At 40.9% G+C, this 17,983-nt stretch overlaps 1 protein-coding gene across 6 annotated transcripts in view; it reads right to left on the bottom strand.

The window, feature by feature from the left end:
- APP (amyloid beta precursor protein) overlaps nucleotides 1–17,704 on the bottom strand; it is a 295,844-nt gene extending 278,140 nt beyond the window's left edge. For 5 of the 6 annotated variants that reach the window (XM_053565413.1, XM_053565414.1, XM_053565415.1 and 2 more), the window contains exon 1: nucleotides 17,187–17,436. In XM_053565413.1, coding sequence (XP_053421388.1) covers nucleotides 17,187–17,243 — 57 coding nt within the window. In that variant the 5' untranslated portion in view covers nucleotides 17,244–17,436. Of the gene's footprint in view, nucleotides 1–17,186 lie in introns of all 6 variants that reach the window. The other variant, XM_053565412.1, reaches the window with a different exon arrangement.
- Nucleotides 17,705–17,983: the final 279 nt, after the last annotated feature.

Raw genomic sequence — 17,983 nt, 5'->3', positions numbered from 1 at the left:
GGCCAGGTGTTGTGGCCCAGCTACCCGGGAGGCTGAGGCAATAGGATTGCTTTAGCCCAAGACTTGGAGGTTGCTGTGAGCTGCGATGCCACCATGACACTCAACTGAGAGTAACTGAGTGAGACTCTGTCTCAGAAAAAAAATAAAGAGAAATTTATACTCTGTCTTTAGGCAGAAAGGGAGTAGAAGACTTCCCCCTCATCTACTATTTCTCAACTGCCTTCAGCTCACAATATGCCAAGATGTCATATTTGGGAGTAGCATATTTCAAACTTTTTCATGCCCTTACAGACTTTGCCTCTCTGTCCACACCATCACTTGCTTAATGTTTCTTTATAGCACTGACTGCAAAGTAACAGAATATACTGATTGAAATCTACATAATCAATCTACATATCTATAAAATATATAGATAGATATCAATCAATATTATTCTGTTCAACAGAGTACGAGCTCTGTGAGAGCAGGGAACTGTCCTTTTGACAGTTGCATCTCAATGCCTAGCAGAAACTTAGTGCTCAATAAATGTCCTTACAAATTTCCATCAATATATTATTACAAGTAAAATTTCTGTGATATTATTGGTATACAAATTTGTTTTTATTAGCTGCTTCTTTAAAATAGCACCAGCATTTATTCATTAGCTACATATTTATTTCTTTTTTTTTTTTTTTTTTTTGTAGAGACAGAGTCTCACTTTATGGCCCTCGGTAGAGTGCCGTGGCCTCACACAGCTCACAGCAACCTCCAACTCCTGGGCTTAAGCAATTCTCTTGCCTCAGCCTCCCCAGTAGCTGGGACTACAGGCGCCCGCCACAACGCCCAGCTATTTTTTGGTTGCAGTTTGGCTGGGGCCGGGTTTGAACCTGCCACCCTCGGTATATGGGGCCGGCGCCTTACCGACTGAGCCACAGGTGCCGCCCTACATATTTATTTCTTAAAGTAAACAATAAGCAACATAGTTATTTGCTCAAAAAACTTATAGTATGAAATATAATAATATAAAACTGGCTAACTGACCATGCAAACAGCAGTTAATAATCAAAAAACATGTGGGTCCAGCTGAATGGGCTCCACAACCCTCCCCAGGGTACTATGGAAGCAGCATTTAATCACATTTTTTAAATTTAAAGACAAATAGGGTCTTTTTTAGTGGCGAGTGAGTTATCTTTCAAAACTTTATCTAATTAATGTCTTTGAGTTGTTTTTTAACCACATAAAATCAGAAGAGAATTTAACAGCAGAGAAATGAAAAAGAGGATGTTTTATTTACGTATGTGCAGTCACGTCATCCATTTAATGCTCCAGTGAATGGCTCCAGTGAAGTGAAATTACAATTTCACTAAAGTCTATGTTCCAGCCCCAGCAGTATTTGCCTGTGAAAAATAACAACTTCTTGCAGCTAAACATCTGCCTATACAACTGATCAAAGAACCATTAAATAAGAGGATTTGTTTGTCTGGATTACTAGGTCAGGTTTTCCCCATTTATTTTTGTTGATCTCGGTGGTATCTGTTAATCTCATTTTCTTTAAGTACTCTATAGCTGAAGGACCACCATGTTGAATAATACTGAAGAGTAGCAATTTAAATCATTCAATAAATAATTAAAATATTACCAGATATTTGGCACATAGTCCTTCTCTATACATCATTACTTCCAGCCTCAATTAAGGCTGGAAATGCCAAATTAAAAAGCAGGAATCCACTATTAAAAGCTCCAATTGTCCCAAATAGAGTTAGATGGGTGGCGCCTGTGGCTCAAGGAGTAGGACGCCGGTCCCATGTGCTGGAGGTGGCGGGTTTAAACCCAGCCCCGGCCAAAAACCACCAAAAAAAAAAAAAAAAAAAAAGAAATCACCAAATAGAGTTAGATATCCCTTAAACATTATGTGTCAGAGAACTTATAATGGCATGAGATTTGATATTAAGAAATAAAATGCATGGGCGGCGCCTGTGGCTCAAGGAGTAGGGCGCCGGTCCCATATGCCGGATGTGGCTGGTTCAAACCTAGTCCTGGCCAAAAACCAAAAAATAAATAAATAAATAAGAAATAAAATGCAGGGCATAAAATGTAATTTATCTCTTGCATTTTATTTACATAAAATGTAAATTACCTTTATTGTATTGTTCCCACTACATTTTACATTTATTTACATAAAATGTAATGATTTTAAAAATGACATCATAAAACAGAAATCTGTAGGTGGTAGCTTTATGCACGTTTATATATTTTTTTTCCATGCTTCCTATAATGGACTTGCAATTCTTTCCCAATTCAACATGTAACTTAAACCTAATTTTAAAAATGATTCCCCCAAACATTTTATAACTCTAATCCCTTTTCCTGTTGGTTATAGTTACTATGAAAAAATACAGAGAAACTTTTTTAAGTGATGAACTATTTTGTGTTTTAAAAAGGTTTATGAAGTTTATAGACAACTGCCAAAGGAAATACAAGCATCCCTGTACTTATAACTCACTCCTGTAAGCTGTTAATGCTCTAAGGATCATCCCACACATCAGCACTGGCAAAATCCAATGATTTTCATTAGAATATAAAGAAAATACAGGGCTTGCCTAACTTAAACCTCAATATTTACTTTTTGGGTAAAGCCTAGCCACGTATGAGCTGAATTTTTCAAACAAAAAATTTTAGTTTAACACTGAATCTAGTGTCATTAAATCTAAATCATATAAATAAACTTAAACTCTGTTCAAAGCACTCTTGGACAATCTACATGCATACTGGTAAGTATTTTTGGAATGAAATGAAAAACAACTTCCCATTCTAAAAGTTCATCGTCATGCATGTTTTCATATTATAAAACAAACACTTTCCAACAACAAGTTTATAACAGGAGCGTACCAATCACTTACCCCCACCCTTCCATGACCCACCACGCCAGACGGTAAACTTTCCACATTTGCTTACATTCTGAAAATAACACCTTTACGTGCCAGGAGCGCGATGGGCTTAAGTTGTCAGAATATATCATACTTTACGCGTAATTGGGTAAGAACTATGATTACACACACAAGCAGCCTTCCAAAACAATAGGGAAAACACAGAACTTAACCCCAGTGTCTTCAGCTACTCTGAAACAGAGTTAAATACAATTCCTTACCATATGTACATGCCTGCATACCCACAAACACAATAAAATATGTAAGGTAGTGGCATGCCTACCTCCTTTCCTTTTAGTGAGCCACTCACATTTCAAAGAATATTCAGAGTCACCTCCCTGGGTCCCAAGGGGTCCCCTGATTCCCATTCCAACAGTACTCACAACAAAAAGACAGACTGATCACTGCACCCTCTGTCATCTCATATTGCTATTCCACCGAGGGACTGTAGACGTGCCTGGTAATTCTACTTACCCTGCCCCAAAACAGTGTGTTGTCAGATCAGGCCATGACTTCTTCAAGTGGGCCAGTTTTCTTAAGGCTCTTGGCTCACTATTTAACAAACAGCATCACCCTAACATTAAGGCACATTAAAGCAGATGCAGCAGCTGGGAACAGAAACAGGAAGAATCAACATGCTAAAAAGAGAGACTGGAAGTCAGAAGATAAGGACTGGGATTTTGCAATGCATGCAATTTTGAGCAACTCAATATCTTCAGGTGGTACTTCCGTCATCTGTCAAATGAAGGGTTTCGGACCGAAGGTGTTATGGGTTCTACATGCTTCAAATGAAGGCTTTCAGAACGAGGGTCTTAAGGGTTCTACATGCTTCAAATGAAGGGATTCATACCAAAGGTTTTATGGTTTCTACAGGCTCCAAATGAAGGGCCTCAGAACGAGGGTCTTAAGGGTTCTACATGCTTCAAATGAAGGGTTTCAGACCAAAGGTCTTATGGGTTCCACATGCTCCAAACGAAGGGTCTTAGAATGAAGGTCTTACAGGTTCCACTGATTATCTTCCTGGACAGCAGTAAGGTGAGTTGATTCTTGTAAAGTTGCACTAAGACGGTAGCCACGAGCCACGTGAGACTATTGAGCACTGGGCATGCAGCCCATCTGAATTAAAATGTGCTCTATGTGAAGGTGTTGAAGATGTAATAGGAAAAAAAAAATGTAATACTGTATTTCACGAATAGTTTATATATGGATCATATGTTGAAATAATATTTTTGACTTATATTAGAATTACTGGCATCTGCTTATTTTACTTTTTTATGTGGCTACTTGAAAATTTTAAATTGGCTCTAATAGTCCCTTATACTTCTCCTGGAGAGCTCAGGAGAGCACCTGCCATTCCAACCGGACACCACCATTTCCTGGCTCTTCACTTTTGGGACTTGGCACTTACCATTTCCATACTGTATATATAAATAGCTGATTTAAAACCGTGCTTTTGCTTTCTTATTTTTCACATCAACAATAAATCAATAGCAAATACCAGTGGTCTAAAAATAATCAATATTATTTCATTTACTCTAAGATTTAATCTTAGTTATCAACTGCTGGCCTTAAGGATAACCTAAATGGATGCGCTTTTATACGGGAACCTGTAGCCTGTGTTCAGTTTCCTGTGAATTGAACATATATTTAAAGTAATGATTTAATTTACTTCATGAAGGTAACTGAAATCTATTTTTTTAACTCACATTTGAATTTAATAGGAACAATTAAAACGAACTTGTATGGATGGACTGCATTTTTATTTTTATTTCATTAATATCTAACCAGGAATATTCAACTAATTTTTGCAATCTGTACCACTTTATTTAATGTGTTTTAAATGACCAGAGAAGCAGAGATAACTCCTAGAGAGCATGTTTACTTAGAAATACAGCAGACTATGAACAAATTCAAAAAAATATTAGTAAAATTCGAGTGAGTCAAGGCACTCACTCCAATGTTCAGGCATTCATCCCAGAACATACTCTTGGACTAACAAGTTTTTCATTTCGATGATGTTAAAGGTATACATCTAACTGCTTCAAGATCAACTACTGATTATTTAAAACTACATAAAGAAGAAACAATGTCTTAACTCTGCAGCCCTGAGCCAACAAAAGCCACCTATTGCAGACTGGGCTTGAAGCATAGCCAGTTATAATGGTTCAAATATTTTCTGATATATGAATGCAGGAACAAAATTGAAAATAAAATATATGTTCTTTTGGAGAATTTTTTTAAATAAAGTTACTCAAATTATATAAACTACATGACTATTAGAAAAATATGCAGGAATTAATGTTTTTTTTAAGTTTCAAATTCCAATATAATTAAAACAAATTTGCAAACCCACCTAATATAATTTACCACTCACTCTAATTTTGGGGGGAAAAATATAACTTTAAAATATGTGGCTCAGTCGGTAAGGCGCCGGCCCCATATACCGAGGGTGACGGGTTCAAACCCGACCCCGGCCAAACTGCAACCGAAAAATAGCCGGGTGTTGTGGCGGGCACCTGTAGTCCCAGCTACTCGGGAGGCTGAGGCAAGAGAATCGCTTAAGCCTGGGAGTTGGAGGTTGCTGTGAGCTGTGTGAGGCCACGGCACTCTACCGAGGGCCATAAAGTGAGACTCTGTCTCTACAAAAAAAAAAAAAAATATGACTGACATAGGCTTGGCACCCATAGCACAGTGGTTATGGCACCAGCCACATACACCGAGCCTGGTGGGTTCAAATCTGGCCTGGGCCAGGTCAACAACAACAACTGCAAGAAAAAAATAGCCTGGCATTGTGGTGGGCGCCTGTAGTCCCAATTTGGGAGGCTGAGGCAAGAGAAACGATTAAGCCCAAGAGTTTGAGGTTGAGGTGAGCTGTAACGCCACGGCACTCTACCTAGGGTGATACAGTGAGACTCAAAAAAAAAAAAAAATGACTGACATAATATTAGAGAAGCATGCATGCAAACATACAGCTGCTCCTTCCGATTTTCATAAATCAACTATTTGATACATGCACAAGTTGTCATGTGTTTTCCTAAAGGCAGTCTGCAGAAGTAAGGCAAAACATTTTCTTAATATTTCAAAATTAAAAAGAGACACTTAGATTTCAAACTATCAAGGCTAAATTACCCTTTTGATTAAAAAAACAGTTAGAAGATAAAACCAAGAGTAACTTTTGACGAATCTTGATATTTTGGAAATTTCCTTAAAATAGAACCTTATAATATGTCACACTATTGGGATATATTTCAAGTCAATTTTTAAGTGCAGATAAAATTCTTACTACAAAACCTCCAAACACTCCCTAACAATGATGATTATCATCAAGCCTGCTCAGAACTATACGTTCTTCCCACATCTCTATTTTTCCACATACTTTCTGGCACATAACTTCTTCATTTGATCACTTGTAGAATAACTGAAATAAGTATAAAAAAGATAAGTAATTAAAATAACTTTTAAAATGGCAGTCCTATTTTTAATGATGTAAATAAATTCAGGTTGATTTTCCTCTTTTCAATACATGTGCTCATTCTGTTTCAATAGCACAGGTAAGGATCACAGATCTGAAAAGCTGGGCAGCAACACACAAGAGGTTCAATAAGACAGGCAACTCTAGCTCAAAGGAGGTTCTCAGTATCAGGCTCTTTTCTAAAACCTCAATGCTTGTTTTGTTTGCTATTCTTTTTAAAGAACAAGCTCAACAACAAAATTGCTATGGGGAAGTCTCTAGATCAAATGAAAGATAGCTTACTAACAGAGAGAGAAAACTGACACTGTCATTACTATCCACACAGCCACTGGAATTATCAGTGGGGTTAGAGCTGGAAAAGATTTCCATCATTAGGGCTGGAAAGATTTCCCAGGAATACAAGTCTTGGGTTCCATCAGCCAGAGAAGGCTCAGCCCTTCAGGGCTCCTACCATAAACATGAAAAAATACTCCCTAACTCATCCTCTATCCCTCCAACAAAGATGTGCTTCCTATAGCTGGCAGATAAGGAAAAGTGGGACCTACTCTAATGGAGCTCATGGAAAATCCTTGCTTTTGTTTAGGACAGTGATTCTCAACCTGTGGGACACAACCCTTTTGGGGGTCTCCTGCATATCAGATATTTACATTACAATTCATAACATAAAATTACAGTTATGAAGTAGCAATGAAAATAATTTTATGGTTAAGGCTTGCCACAACATGTGGAACTATATTAAAGGGTCTCGGCATTAGGAAGGTTGAGAACCACTGGTTTAGAATGTTTGGTGTGTTCTCTGCACACCTTCATGGTATTATATTTCCTCTACATCTTGGAATGCCAATTGTCAGCCAATATCCTGTCTAGTGGCAATGCTCCCAGCTAATGGAGTTTATTTACCAGCCTACCTTACAGCTAAGTGTCACTATCTAGCCAATGAGATTAAGGGGGACATTGACAAGGATTTCTGCCAAAGCTCCTCAACCTAACTGAACTATAGTCATCAATGGCAACCTCCATTTTAGGAACATCTGAAAGTACTGCACTGCTAAAAAAAATGAAGTTCAAATTCATGAAGGGCATCTAAAACCTGTAATCTCCTACCATCTCTCTTACCAATAAACCCATGGCTTCCTCTTTTGAATCTCTATACCCTCAGTGTCCTTTTGTCTAAAAAACCCTTCCATGTCCCAGCTCATCTTCACTCATCCTAAAAATTCAGTTCAAGTGCTGTCTGACTTCTCTTATGAAGATCGAACACTGCAGCTAATTATTTCAGTGTCTCCACCCCATCACCACCACCATTACATTAGGCTGTGAAATTCCTCAAGGCACTAACTGAATGACCTCTCAGTTTACTCAAAGTCTCACCCAGGGTCTAGGGCTCCAGTCATATTGCAGCAGAAGCCCTCCAGTTTAGGTCTATAAAATGAAGGATTTTAAAAATTCAAGATGAGAGACAGAAATAGTGAGACAGTGAAGTAAAGCTATCTTAATTTCAAATCAGTGTCAACATCACAGATGTCAATCACAAATGCCCTGAGAAAATTTGGAGCAGGGACAGAACAGATGAATGCATAATCCAAACATCCGGCATTAAAACTTCTCCTTATCTACTAAAAGAAGTAGCACAGGCTTAGTCTTGGGTTTCCCTTTCATGTGTTCAACCTCTTACACGAATGAGCAAACGAGCAAAGAAATCAACATGTCAGATTTTTTTCATTTTCTCCAGTAAAAAGACTTCCATTAATATTCTTTTTCTCATCTCTTTCTGGGCAATTTATTAAAATAATAAAAACACATGCGTATAAGAAACATTCCCAGTGAACTGAACACTTCCCATCTGTGCCCTTATAACATGACCCAGAAAATTCACAATCCCACAAATTTAAACTCTGAATCCAGCTCACAAAAATGAAGCAAAATATTCAAATCATAAAGACAAAGAAAAGAACTGGAAACAAGGTAGGTCTATCTCTTACCTTGTTTACTTCAGTACACCCTCTCTGCCACCACAATGGTCATCATCCTCCTCCTGGACAGCTGTAATGGCCTTGTTGGTAAATTACACAGTCTTAGGCCTTCTCTACCCAACAGCCTTGGCTTCTACTCAGTTGCGGCCAGTCACAAGGCCACCCTATCATCACCTGGAAATCTCCCAGCTTCCCTCAGGGATTCCCTGCTCTTGCATTTCACTAAACAAGCAGGCGGTGATTCCAAAATTGTAATTTTTATCACAAACGTACTCTTAAAAAGGAGAGCCCTTTACAATTCTTCGAGGAGCAGCAACAGGTAAGCTGCCTCCACATCAAACATCCTATAAGTTCATGAAGAACGTAACAAAACCCCAACCCCCAACAAAACAACTATATAATTTTAAATTTTGGTTTGTTTATATTGGTTTTAAATTGTCTGGAGTCTGTGGTGTAAGAATATTTAATACTAGACACAAAACATTAAAAACAAGACTGAGAAAACACTAGCAAGGTACAAAGCTAATAATAACATCAATTAGATTTTCAATGTCTGTCAGATAATGGTATACAGTGCCATTGGCTTCAAGTCCTTGAACTTGAACAGTATAATTCTTTAAGAGAACAGAGGTAACAGAATTCAAAATATTTTTTAAAGGTCCAATTTTTAGCTTCTTATTAGCTGGAAAATGGAAAAACAAAAAGGGGGTGCAGCAAACAGGAAAAAAGCAATGACAATGAAATTCTCATATTGATGGCCACTCAATTTAATTCCAGTATCTAATATTTTATTTTAAGCCTCCACAATCTTATTCACACAAAATCATTTATAGGCACCCTCAATTGAAAGTATCCCAATCAATCAGGGGATGAAACATTTTAAGAATGGCGAAACAGGTGGCACCTGCGGCTCAAAGGGGTAGGGCGCCAGGCACAGATGCCGGAGGTGGCGGGTTCAAACCCAACCCCAGCCAAAAACCACAAAAAAAAAAAACAATGGCGACATTTTAAGAATGAGGCATTTTTGCTGGGCCAACTGAATTTTTAACATAGAGTTGTAAATGACTGAACATTATTAAGTTACTGAATTCCAATCATACTAACTTCTCTCCCCACCACGTATTTTTAATATTTAACCACTCACAGTAGATCTTCTGTCTCCAATTATTCTTTTACATCCCAGTAAATATAAATTCTCTCCCCCCAGATATCTAAGTTTACCTTTGAGTAATGAACTCTAATCAGAGCGATTACCGTGAAACTTCTTCGATAATACTAAAAAAACAATCACACTCATAATATACTCCCTTTCAAATCGTGTTCCCCTAGCCCCTTTTACCAACTTAACTCTTTCCAAGTCTACTTACTATCTCATATTTATTCTGTCTACCCCTCAGGAGGAAGAACCTCAAAAATATTTGTGAAATAAAAGAGTGAATTTTCTTTTTCTGGATGCACAAATAAGAATCTAGTGTCCTTGTGCATGAAAATGAGCTAATAACTTTTCTATAGAAATTTGACTTTAATTTTAAATTTGTGATTAATACGTATCTGTGAATAAATTATTCTTAGAATCATGAGTGTGCATATTTTCATGTTTCTATGGAAGTTTCTTAGGAACTCTTCATTCAGATTTCCCAAACTAATATAAACTGAAATGACAAACTTTGTTTTAAGTAAACTTTAACAAGCAATTAGGAGCACCAAGATGCTATCAAATAGGACTTTTTTTTTTTTTTGAGACAGAATGTCACCTTGCCATCTTTGGTAAGAGTGCTGTGGCATCATAGCTCACAGCAACCTCAAACTCTTGGGCTTAAGGAGTCTTCTTGCCTCAGTCTCCAGTCCCCTTCTTATTTTGGCTTGGCGAACAAAGCCCAGTGGTTAGGACATCAGCCACATGCACTGGGACTGGTGGGTTCAAACCTGGCCTGGGCCTGCCAAACAACAACGACAACAGCACAACAAAATAGCCGGGCGTTGTGGTGGGACCTGTAGTCCCAGCTACGTGGGAGGCTGAGGCAAGAGAATTGCTTAAGCCCAAGAGTTTGAAGTTGCTATGAGCTGTGATGCCATCGCACTCTACCAGGGTAACATAGTGAGACTCTGTCTCAAAAAAAAAAAAAAAAATCCATATAGATTCCTTGGGACTTTGCTTCTTGATTCTTCAATGTGTTAATCATAATTTAAGCACAGTAGCCCCAGTTTCATGTACTTAAAGCGTTCAGATAGCCTTAGCTTAATTTTGCAATTGAGATCGAAAACATTTTATGAGCAAAATATGCTAAATTTTTTTTTAAAGTATGGCTTAATTAAGTGCTAGATCCCTATAAAGTCTTGATAGCTGTCATACAGCTGCTTAAATAATCCATTTTGTTTTGAAACTTACTTCTTAGAGAAATGCTGCCTTCTCAAGCAGTCTGTTTTGGGGTTTGCTTATCCTTGGGTGAGCGTTACTTGAAGCTTCCATTCTAGGACCAAAATTCTTTTGCTGGCATTTGAAATCTTCCATTTCCACCCAGATTGGCAAAGCCAGTTTATTCTTTTTTCTAGAAAAGGTCTTGCTAAAAACTAAACCAAGATTGTTCACAGCTCCCTGCATACAGCGCATGGCCAAGTCATAGTTGAGCTAATCAAGCCAGTAGGTAAACTTGCTCAGTATAAGACGTATGTAGCAAGGTGCCAACAGGCACAACATTAAAAACAGGTCTTTCCCACTGTGTAAAAACTGTTTATGCTTTTGCACATTTTCATGACGTTTTAAATTTTTCAGTAAGTATGAATCATTTTAATAGTTTTCAAAAAGCCAACTGAAATATGAAATACATATATTTAATAAATAAAATTTTACAACGTATTCTGAAAATTTTATCTGACACATGTGCTTTTTAAATTTAAAACAAAATCACTCATTCTCATAGAGAACTACCGATTTCCTGCAGTAGTCTTTTTTTTTTTTTTTCTTTTTTTTTTTTTGAGACAGAGTCTCACTTTGTTATTTCTGATACGAGTGCCAGGGAGTCATAGCTCATAGCAACCTCAGACTCTTGGGCTCAAATGATTCTCTTGCTAGAACTACAGGTGCCTGCCACAACGCCCGGCAACTTTTTTAGAGACAGGTCTCACTCTTGCTCAGGCTGGTCTTGAACTGCTGAGCTCATGCAAGACCTCAGCCTCCCAAGTGCTGAGATTACAGGCACGAGCCACTGTGTCCGGCCTCTTGGAATAGTCTTAATTGACCAATAAGTGAACTAATTTGTCAGTAAGTGAAACATCAGATAGATTTTTTCTTCAACTTTCAACCAGGAGTGAGATTTAAATGTGTCCATTTCCCAACTTCACCATCTTCATACCTAGTAGTAGTAGTAACAAACACTCACACAGTGCTTATGCTGTGCCATCAGATCACACACATGCTACACTGGATACTGTTTCAAGCATTTTACATACAGTAATTCAATCCTTACTAACTAGAAAAAACCATATTCCATTTTACAAAGGAAAAAAAAAGGCACAGAAGCTTGCCCATGGTCAATAGCTCAAAAGGGACAGAGTCAGAATGTATGTCCCTGCATTCTCGCACTGGCCTGCCTCTTGATTAGTGTGCACTGCTGTGTCTTGACACATCTGAGCATGACTCAGTGTTACTGGCCTAACATCATGCCTGGCACTGAAATCAATGTTATAAATGTGAGGACAATCCTCGTTCTCATACAGCTGAGCTTCTAAAAATCTTTCATCTTCCCTTTTTCAAATATCTTCCTTCATAAAATATTATAACCCTAGAAACGTTCAAGCTAAATCTGTACTGCACGTTCTTCAGAATGTAGCCACACAAAATAAATGTAAATAAAATGGCCTCTTAGCTCTCTACGGCAGCTAAGATATAATACATGTGAACCTGAGTCTCCACATGTATTGAAGCTTGTTTGAACTAGCTAATCTAGTAAGCATCACTTTTTCATAAGATTGGTAACTGATAAACATGTCCAGACATTTTGTCTCTTAAAAAATGACTTTATTCCTATAACAATCATTCTAAAGCAGTCTGGGGTGGATCTCTACTTCTAAGGACGTACCAGAAAAGCATATCTATGAACCGAGACTTTTCTGCAGACGAAAATTGGCTAAACCTTTTTTTGCTAGAAAAATACTAGTGTCCTTACAGAAACAGTTATTTCTTAAGTTATTTATATTAAACTAATGAAACAGTTATGTAACATGGTCCTCTTCACTGTTTTCATTTGCAAAATGAGTCTGGGGGTGAAGGTACTGTCTGCTATTCTTTTTATAACCAAAAAAAAGTAAGAAATATACATTTTATTGCTTAAACATGCTACTCACTCAGGGGGGAGCTCATCCCTTCCCCTTACATTCCCCCGCCTGCCACCTTCTGTCTTCTCCCACCCACTCAGAAGGGTGTATCTGTACACTGGCTGTGAGACTCACAGGGTGACAGCATTCTCAAGGATATGCAGAAGATGGCATTTAGCATCAACCCCCACTCCATATATTTGTAGCTGGGATCCCACTATAAAAAGGAAAAGATTTGTTTTATTTCTGCTTTCTTCAGCCCTTTTCCTGTCTATAAAACCAAACTCCTCTGCTTGACTCATTGGAAAACACATTCTATTTTATAGAATAAGATGTTGGCCAAATCTAGAATCAAATAAAGCCAATTGAGGTCTTTGTGGATTTTTTTCTTTCTTTTTTGTTTAACTGAGGTCTTTAAACCTTAAAACAAAAACAGTGAAAAGATTTCATATCAAGTATAGTCAAGGTAGGAAACCACCAGCCAAAAACAAACAAAAAAAATCTTGATTTGTCCCACCCTTCTCATTGCAGCCCAGCAAATCACTTTTTTCATCATGTGATGCAACTAAAGATGTTGCATCAGAGCTCTCAGATCCTGCTTTCCGCCCTTGTTCAGCCGTTAACTCCTTATTTCTAATTCTCTCCTCTTGCCCAGAGAGGACCCTGCACAAGCATCTGCCACAGTCCATGAGTCTGTATTTAGGATGATTTGTTTATTATCTGTCTTCCCCCAGAAGACTAGAAGCTTCATGAAGGAAAGGACTGTTTTGTTCACCACAACCACTTCAGAGGTAAGGGGCAGGGCTTGGCCCAAAAACAGAATCGATAAAAATTTCCCAAAAGAATAGCTAGAGAGATTAATCAAATCCCACACTTGCTTACTCTTTCACTATTTAAGAACCTCACCTGCGCCTGGCTTTAAACAAGGCACGAGGAATAGAAAGATGAAGACAAAGTCCAGCCCACCACACTGAGGCCCCTGAGAGCGTGTGAGAGCGTGTGTGAGTGTGTGAGTGTGTGCGCGTGTGTGCACTCATGCATATGTGAATGCCAGGGTGGGGGTGGGGGGGCGGTGGAGGGGGCATATAAGCAAATACTGTACGTGCAAAGACTTCAGCCTCCCATCCCCAGACCTAAGATACAAACCTGGCTGGAAATTTACTACTAGGAAATGCTCCAAGATTATGTCATCCCATTGTTCCTTTACTTTTTAAACATAGGAAATTTACTCTGTAACATATTTACTCAGCATACATCTCATCTGCATGCTCCTTTCATACTTAGCACATTCTACATTCTTTTTGTAATCATGTGCAGGTTTTAGCTACCCTTTAAACTTCCTGAGAGACCAAGGGATGGGTGTGGGAGAAGTACTGACATATAAAATTAGGCTAAACCTCGCATTCTGGAAGCTTTACATTTGAAGTATATTTGTATAGGTTTACCTTTACATTTGTAACGATATAAGGTAGAGAATTTAAAAGAAATGTATTGATGAAAAAGGCTTGGTAATACAATCTTAAGGTAATACAATCTGCAGGAACAGAATATACATTTCTGATGAATGTAATCTACTTCATCAGTGATAGTTTAGTGGACACATGAAAGGCAAATAATAGCTATGCTGATTTCTAGAATAATTGACAACATTCATACAAGTAATTATATTAAAGGATCTAGTATATCATAAACAGTAACATAAAATAGATCCTCTCGCAACAAAGAAAAACCTTAACCACACACAAAACCTTTCCCTTTTCCTCCCAACTAATATACAGGTCAATTGATGACATTATTGAATTTTTTGAAGTTATCATTCCTATTTCAACCTTGCATGTTCTTTTTCCTTTTCTCAATCAGAACCAGGAAGTATTATTTCAGCTAGTAACTTCTCTGCAGTACTAATAGCCTTGAAAGTGCTGTTCAGGGGCCTCTGCTGGTTAGGGTGACAAGAAAGAAGCTTTTGAAGCCTGCCTGTTATCATAGTTTCCTACTGATTAGCAAGAAACAGAGACTCCTTACAGATCACCACCAAATCTGAGCTTCACCACCCTGTGTGTTAAACAGTGCTGGTCGGTTTCTATAATCTGTGAATTAGCACCACCACCAAAGCAAGATCATTGTCATTACGTTAAGCTCTCAATACAGGAAAATTACACTTAAGAAGCAAGTTTAAATGAATGAATAAACGTCATACTTGCTAAACACATACTTCTACCAATATACCAGGCAAAATCATCAACCCACCCACTAATAATGCTTCTTACAATCAAAGGCCCCATGATCGCTGCCCTTTTTCTGTTTCTTTTTCAGAGCCACCTGCAGCAGACCTATTTTCTAAGCTCTATAAAAGACAGTCACCAGGTAATTACATGTTTTCAATGGACACAGACCTGGATAAATCGCCCTCAGATCTCATTAGAGTGAAATTACCTACCCTTCTACCAACACTTTCCAAAATGAACTAATGTGGTTCTCACTTCCACCCTTCAAAGGAGGTGACAATAGCTAGTGAAAATATCCAAAAAGATGGCAGAAAGAGCAAAGACATGCAATTAAACATACCAAAAATAAGTCCAAATTCTATCTGCCTGCATGTTGCCTCTTTTTATACATAAAAAAAAAATTGCTCAAGAAACTTAAAATGTTTAAGTTTTGGCAAAAGCTTCAAAAACAAAGGTTATGGTAAGTATTTTTTAATTTGTAGGCAGACCATTCGAGAAAACTGAAATAATTATTGGAGAAATCATAATTCCCTTAATTAAGCATTTTTTTAAAAAAACAAGGAAAATCAAATTCTTCGATTCTCAAAACAACCTGTCTTAACTAGCCCTAAGGTGACTCCTGAGCCCCTTGTGGGTAAAAATCAGAAGGGGAAAAGTTCAATGATCTTGCAGATTAGGAACTCAAAGACTGTAATGGTGTGATAGCCTGTACAGCCTCAGCAGAGTTACAGAAATTGCTTTTTTTTGGAAAATTACTATAAGGTAGGGGGTAAAGGAGGAGGAAAAATGGGGAAGGAAGGTTGCATATGGTTAGATACCAAACGGGAACCCAAACGGTGAAAAATGCAACCTCCTCTACCCCAAGTGTCACGCAAACAACTTCTAGGCATCTTTAGATCAAAAGAAAAACAGGCACTGTACACAGGCGTTAGCTGATGTTCCCGAGTTGGATGAATGGGAAAGACTTGTTATACACCTAGTGGTGGGTGGATTTCACCAGGCTGCAGCCTCCACAGAGCTTTTCTTTGCTGCACTGCAGAGGCGCCATCTTCTCCGTCTTAATCTTCACTCAATTCAATCCTTTTTATCCGTACCACCACCCCCGAAGACCCTGCGGACCCTCCCTTGCATCCTGCGCCCCCAGGGTAACTAAACCAGAGTCCCCAGTGCAGCCGCAGAGGAGGCCGCGCCTTAATCAACCAAACGCCTCCTTGGTTGCACCGGAGGAGAGAGCCCGTGCCTTCCCACCACCCGCCACTGCCCGCTGCAGAAGCACACCCGACTCTCCTCCTATTTTCCCCCAAGGACTTTATAGCCCAGCTCAGAATTAACAAGCCTCAGAGGTGATCCAGGGATGGAAAGTATAGGAGCCCTGAGGATCCACTACAGGCCCCAGCAGCGCCCTAGCCCCCTCCGGGACAGACGCGCAGCGCGGGGAAGGGAGTCGGGCGGGAGCCCCTGTGGCGCACAGCCTCTACCTCGGCTCAGCCACCGCGCCCCGGGCTGGCGAGGGCGGGGTGTTGTGGCTTTTGTTCCCGGGGACCTTCTGCATCTCTGGGGCAAAGTGAAGGTGTCAGCAAACGCCTGGGACGTCCGGGCTTGGAAGGTATAAGGTAGCTGTGAGTCTCCCACCCCTCCCATCTCTTGCAACTTACACAAAAGGGAGAGGCGGAATTGCACAAAGTTTGCCTGCGGAAGGAGGTGCGCGGGTTAGGGTCGCACCCGGGCGACAGCGGCCAGCAGCCGCGGAGGGGAAGGGGGAGGAGGTGTCGGGTAAGGAAGGGGGATGGGGGTGAGAAGGAAAGGTGAAACCCGGCGAAGAAGGAAGAGAAAGGCGAAGGGTCTCCAGCTTCCCTAGCTGTCCCGACTCCTCCTCCCCAGAGCCGGAGAGAAAGGAAAGGGCGATTTAAGAGCCGAAGACTGGATGTAGGGACGTTGCATTTTTGGTTTTCCCCCCACGTGCTCCCTCCCCATTTCCCCAATCTGATGTCTCTTGCCTCTCTGGACCCCGCTTCCAAGGCAGGGACTGAGTCAGGATTGGAGCTCTGGGCCGCCCCCTCCCCTTCTCTCCTCAGGCTGGCGCGGACCCGGGGACCCCAGTGCCTCGCCCGCTCTCTCTTTGCGGGCCGGGGCAGGGCTGGGCCAGAGTTGGGGATGCGCAGGGCACCCGCAAGCGGGGGTGGAGAGGCGGCGAAGGGTCACTTAACAGCCCCCGACTTCTCTAGATTAAAGACATAGTGGGGATCGGGTTTCCACCTTCCCCGCCTCCCCCAGCCTTCCAAGGCGCGGCACCCACCTCCAGCGCCGGAGCTGTCCAGGCGGCCAGGAGGACCAGTGCCAAACCAGGCAGCATCGCGACCCTGCCCGGGGCACCGAGTGCGCTGCTGTGCGAGTGGGATCCGCCGCGCCCTTGCTCTGCCCGCGCCGCCGCTGTAGTCTCCTGGGGTCTCCGCGTTCGCTCTGTTCCGGGTGCTCTCGCCTACCGCCGCCGAAGAAACTGACGGAGCTGGAGCGCGGCGGCTGGGCTCGGAGCCCGGCGAGTCAGCTGATCAGCCCACCCTGCTCGGCACCCGAGAGGGACCCCTAGCGGAGCCGAGGGAGAGCTGCGCCCGCGCGCGCCGGGAGGGGCCGGGTGGCCTCGCGCCTACAGGTGCTGCGCGCCGGGCCTGCCTGCGCCCCGCGGCGCCCCCGCCGCCGCCGGCCGACAGCCCACCTGGGCTTCGGGAACAGTAGAAGGGATAGTCTGGGGCTGGGACAGGTCTGGTGCGAGATCAGGGAAGGTGAGTCGTAGGACGTTTGGGCTCTAGAAAAGTCGAGAGCGTTCGCTGCTGGTCCCTGTGAGCTTGAATCATCCGACCCCGCAGGCCTCTGGGGATGTCATATAAAGGGCTACTGCTGGGTGCGTTTTTATCCGCATTTCAGGTTTTGTCTGGGTTTGAAGAGGTGAAGCAGACGTTTCTGGAAGAGAATAGGAAGGAGCAAAGCTTAAGGGAAAAAGGATGTCTCTGCTTATTGAGAGGGCAGAACCCTCGGTTTTTTCCATCAGAAGCAGCCAGGAGCAACCTGCAGTTTCTATGTTTAGGACAGACCAAA

This window comes from Nycticebus coucang, chromosome 16 (assembly GCF_027406575.1).
Source record: "Nycticebus coucang isolate mNycCou1 chromosome 16, mNycCou1.pri, whole genome shotgun sequence".
NCBI lineage: Eukaryota > Metazoa > Chordata > Mammalia > Primates > Lorisidae > Nycticebus > Nycticebus coucang.
This window is presented reverse-complemented; position numbering and strand designations above follow the sequence as displayed.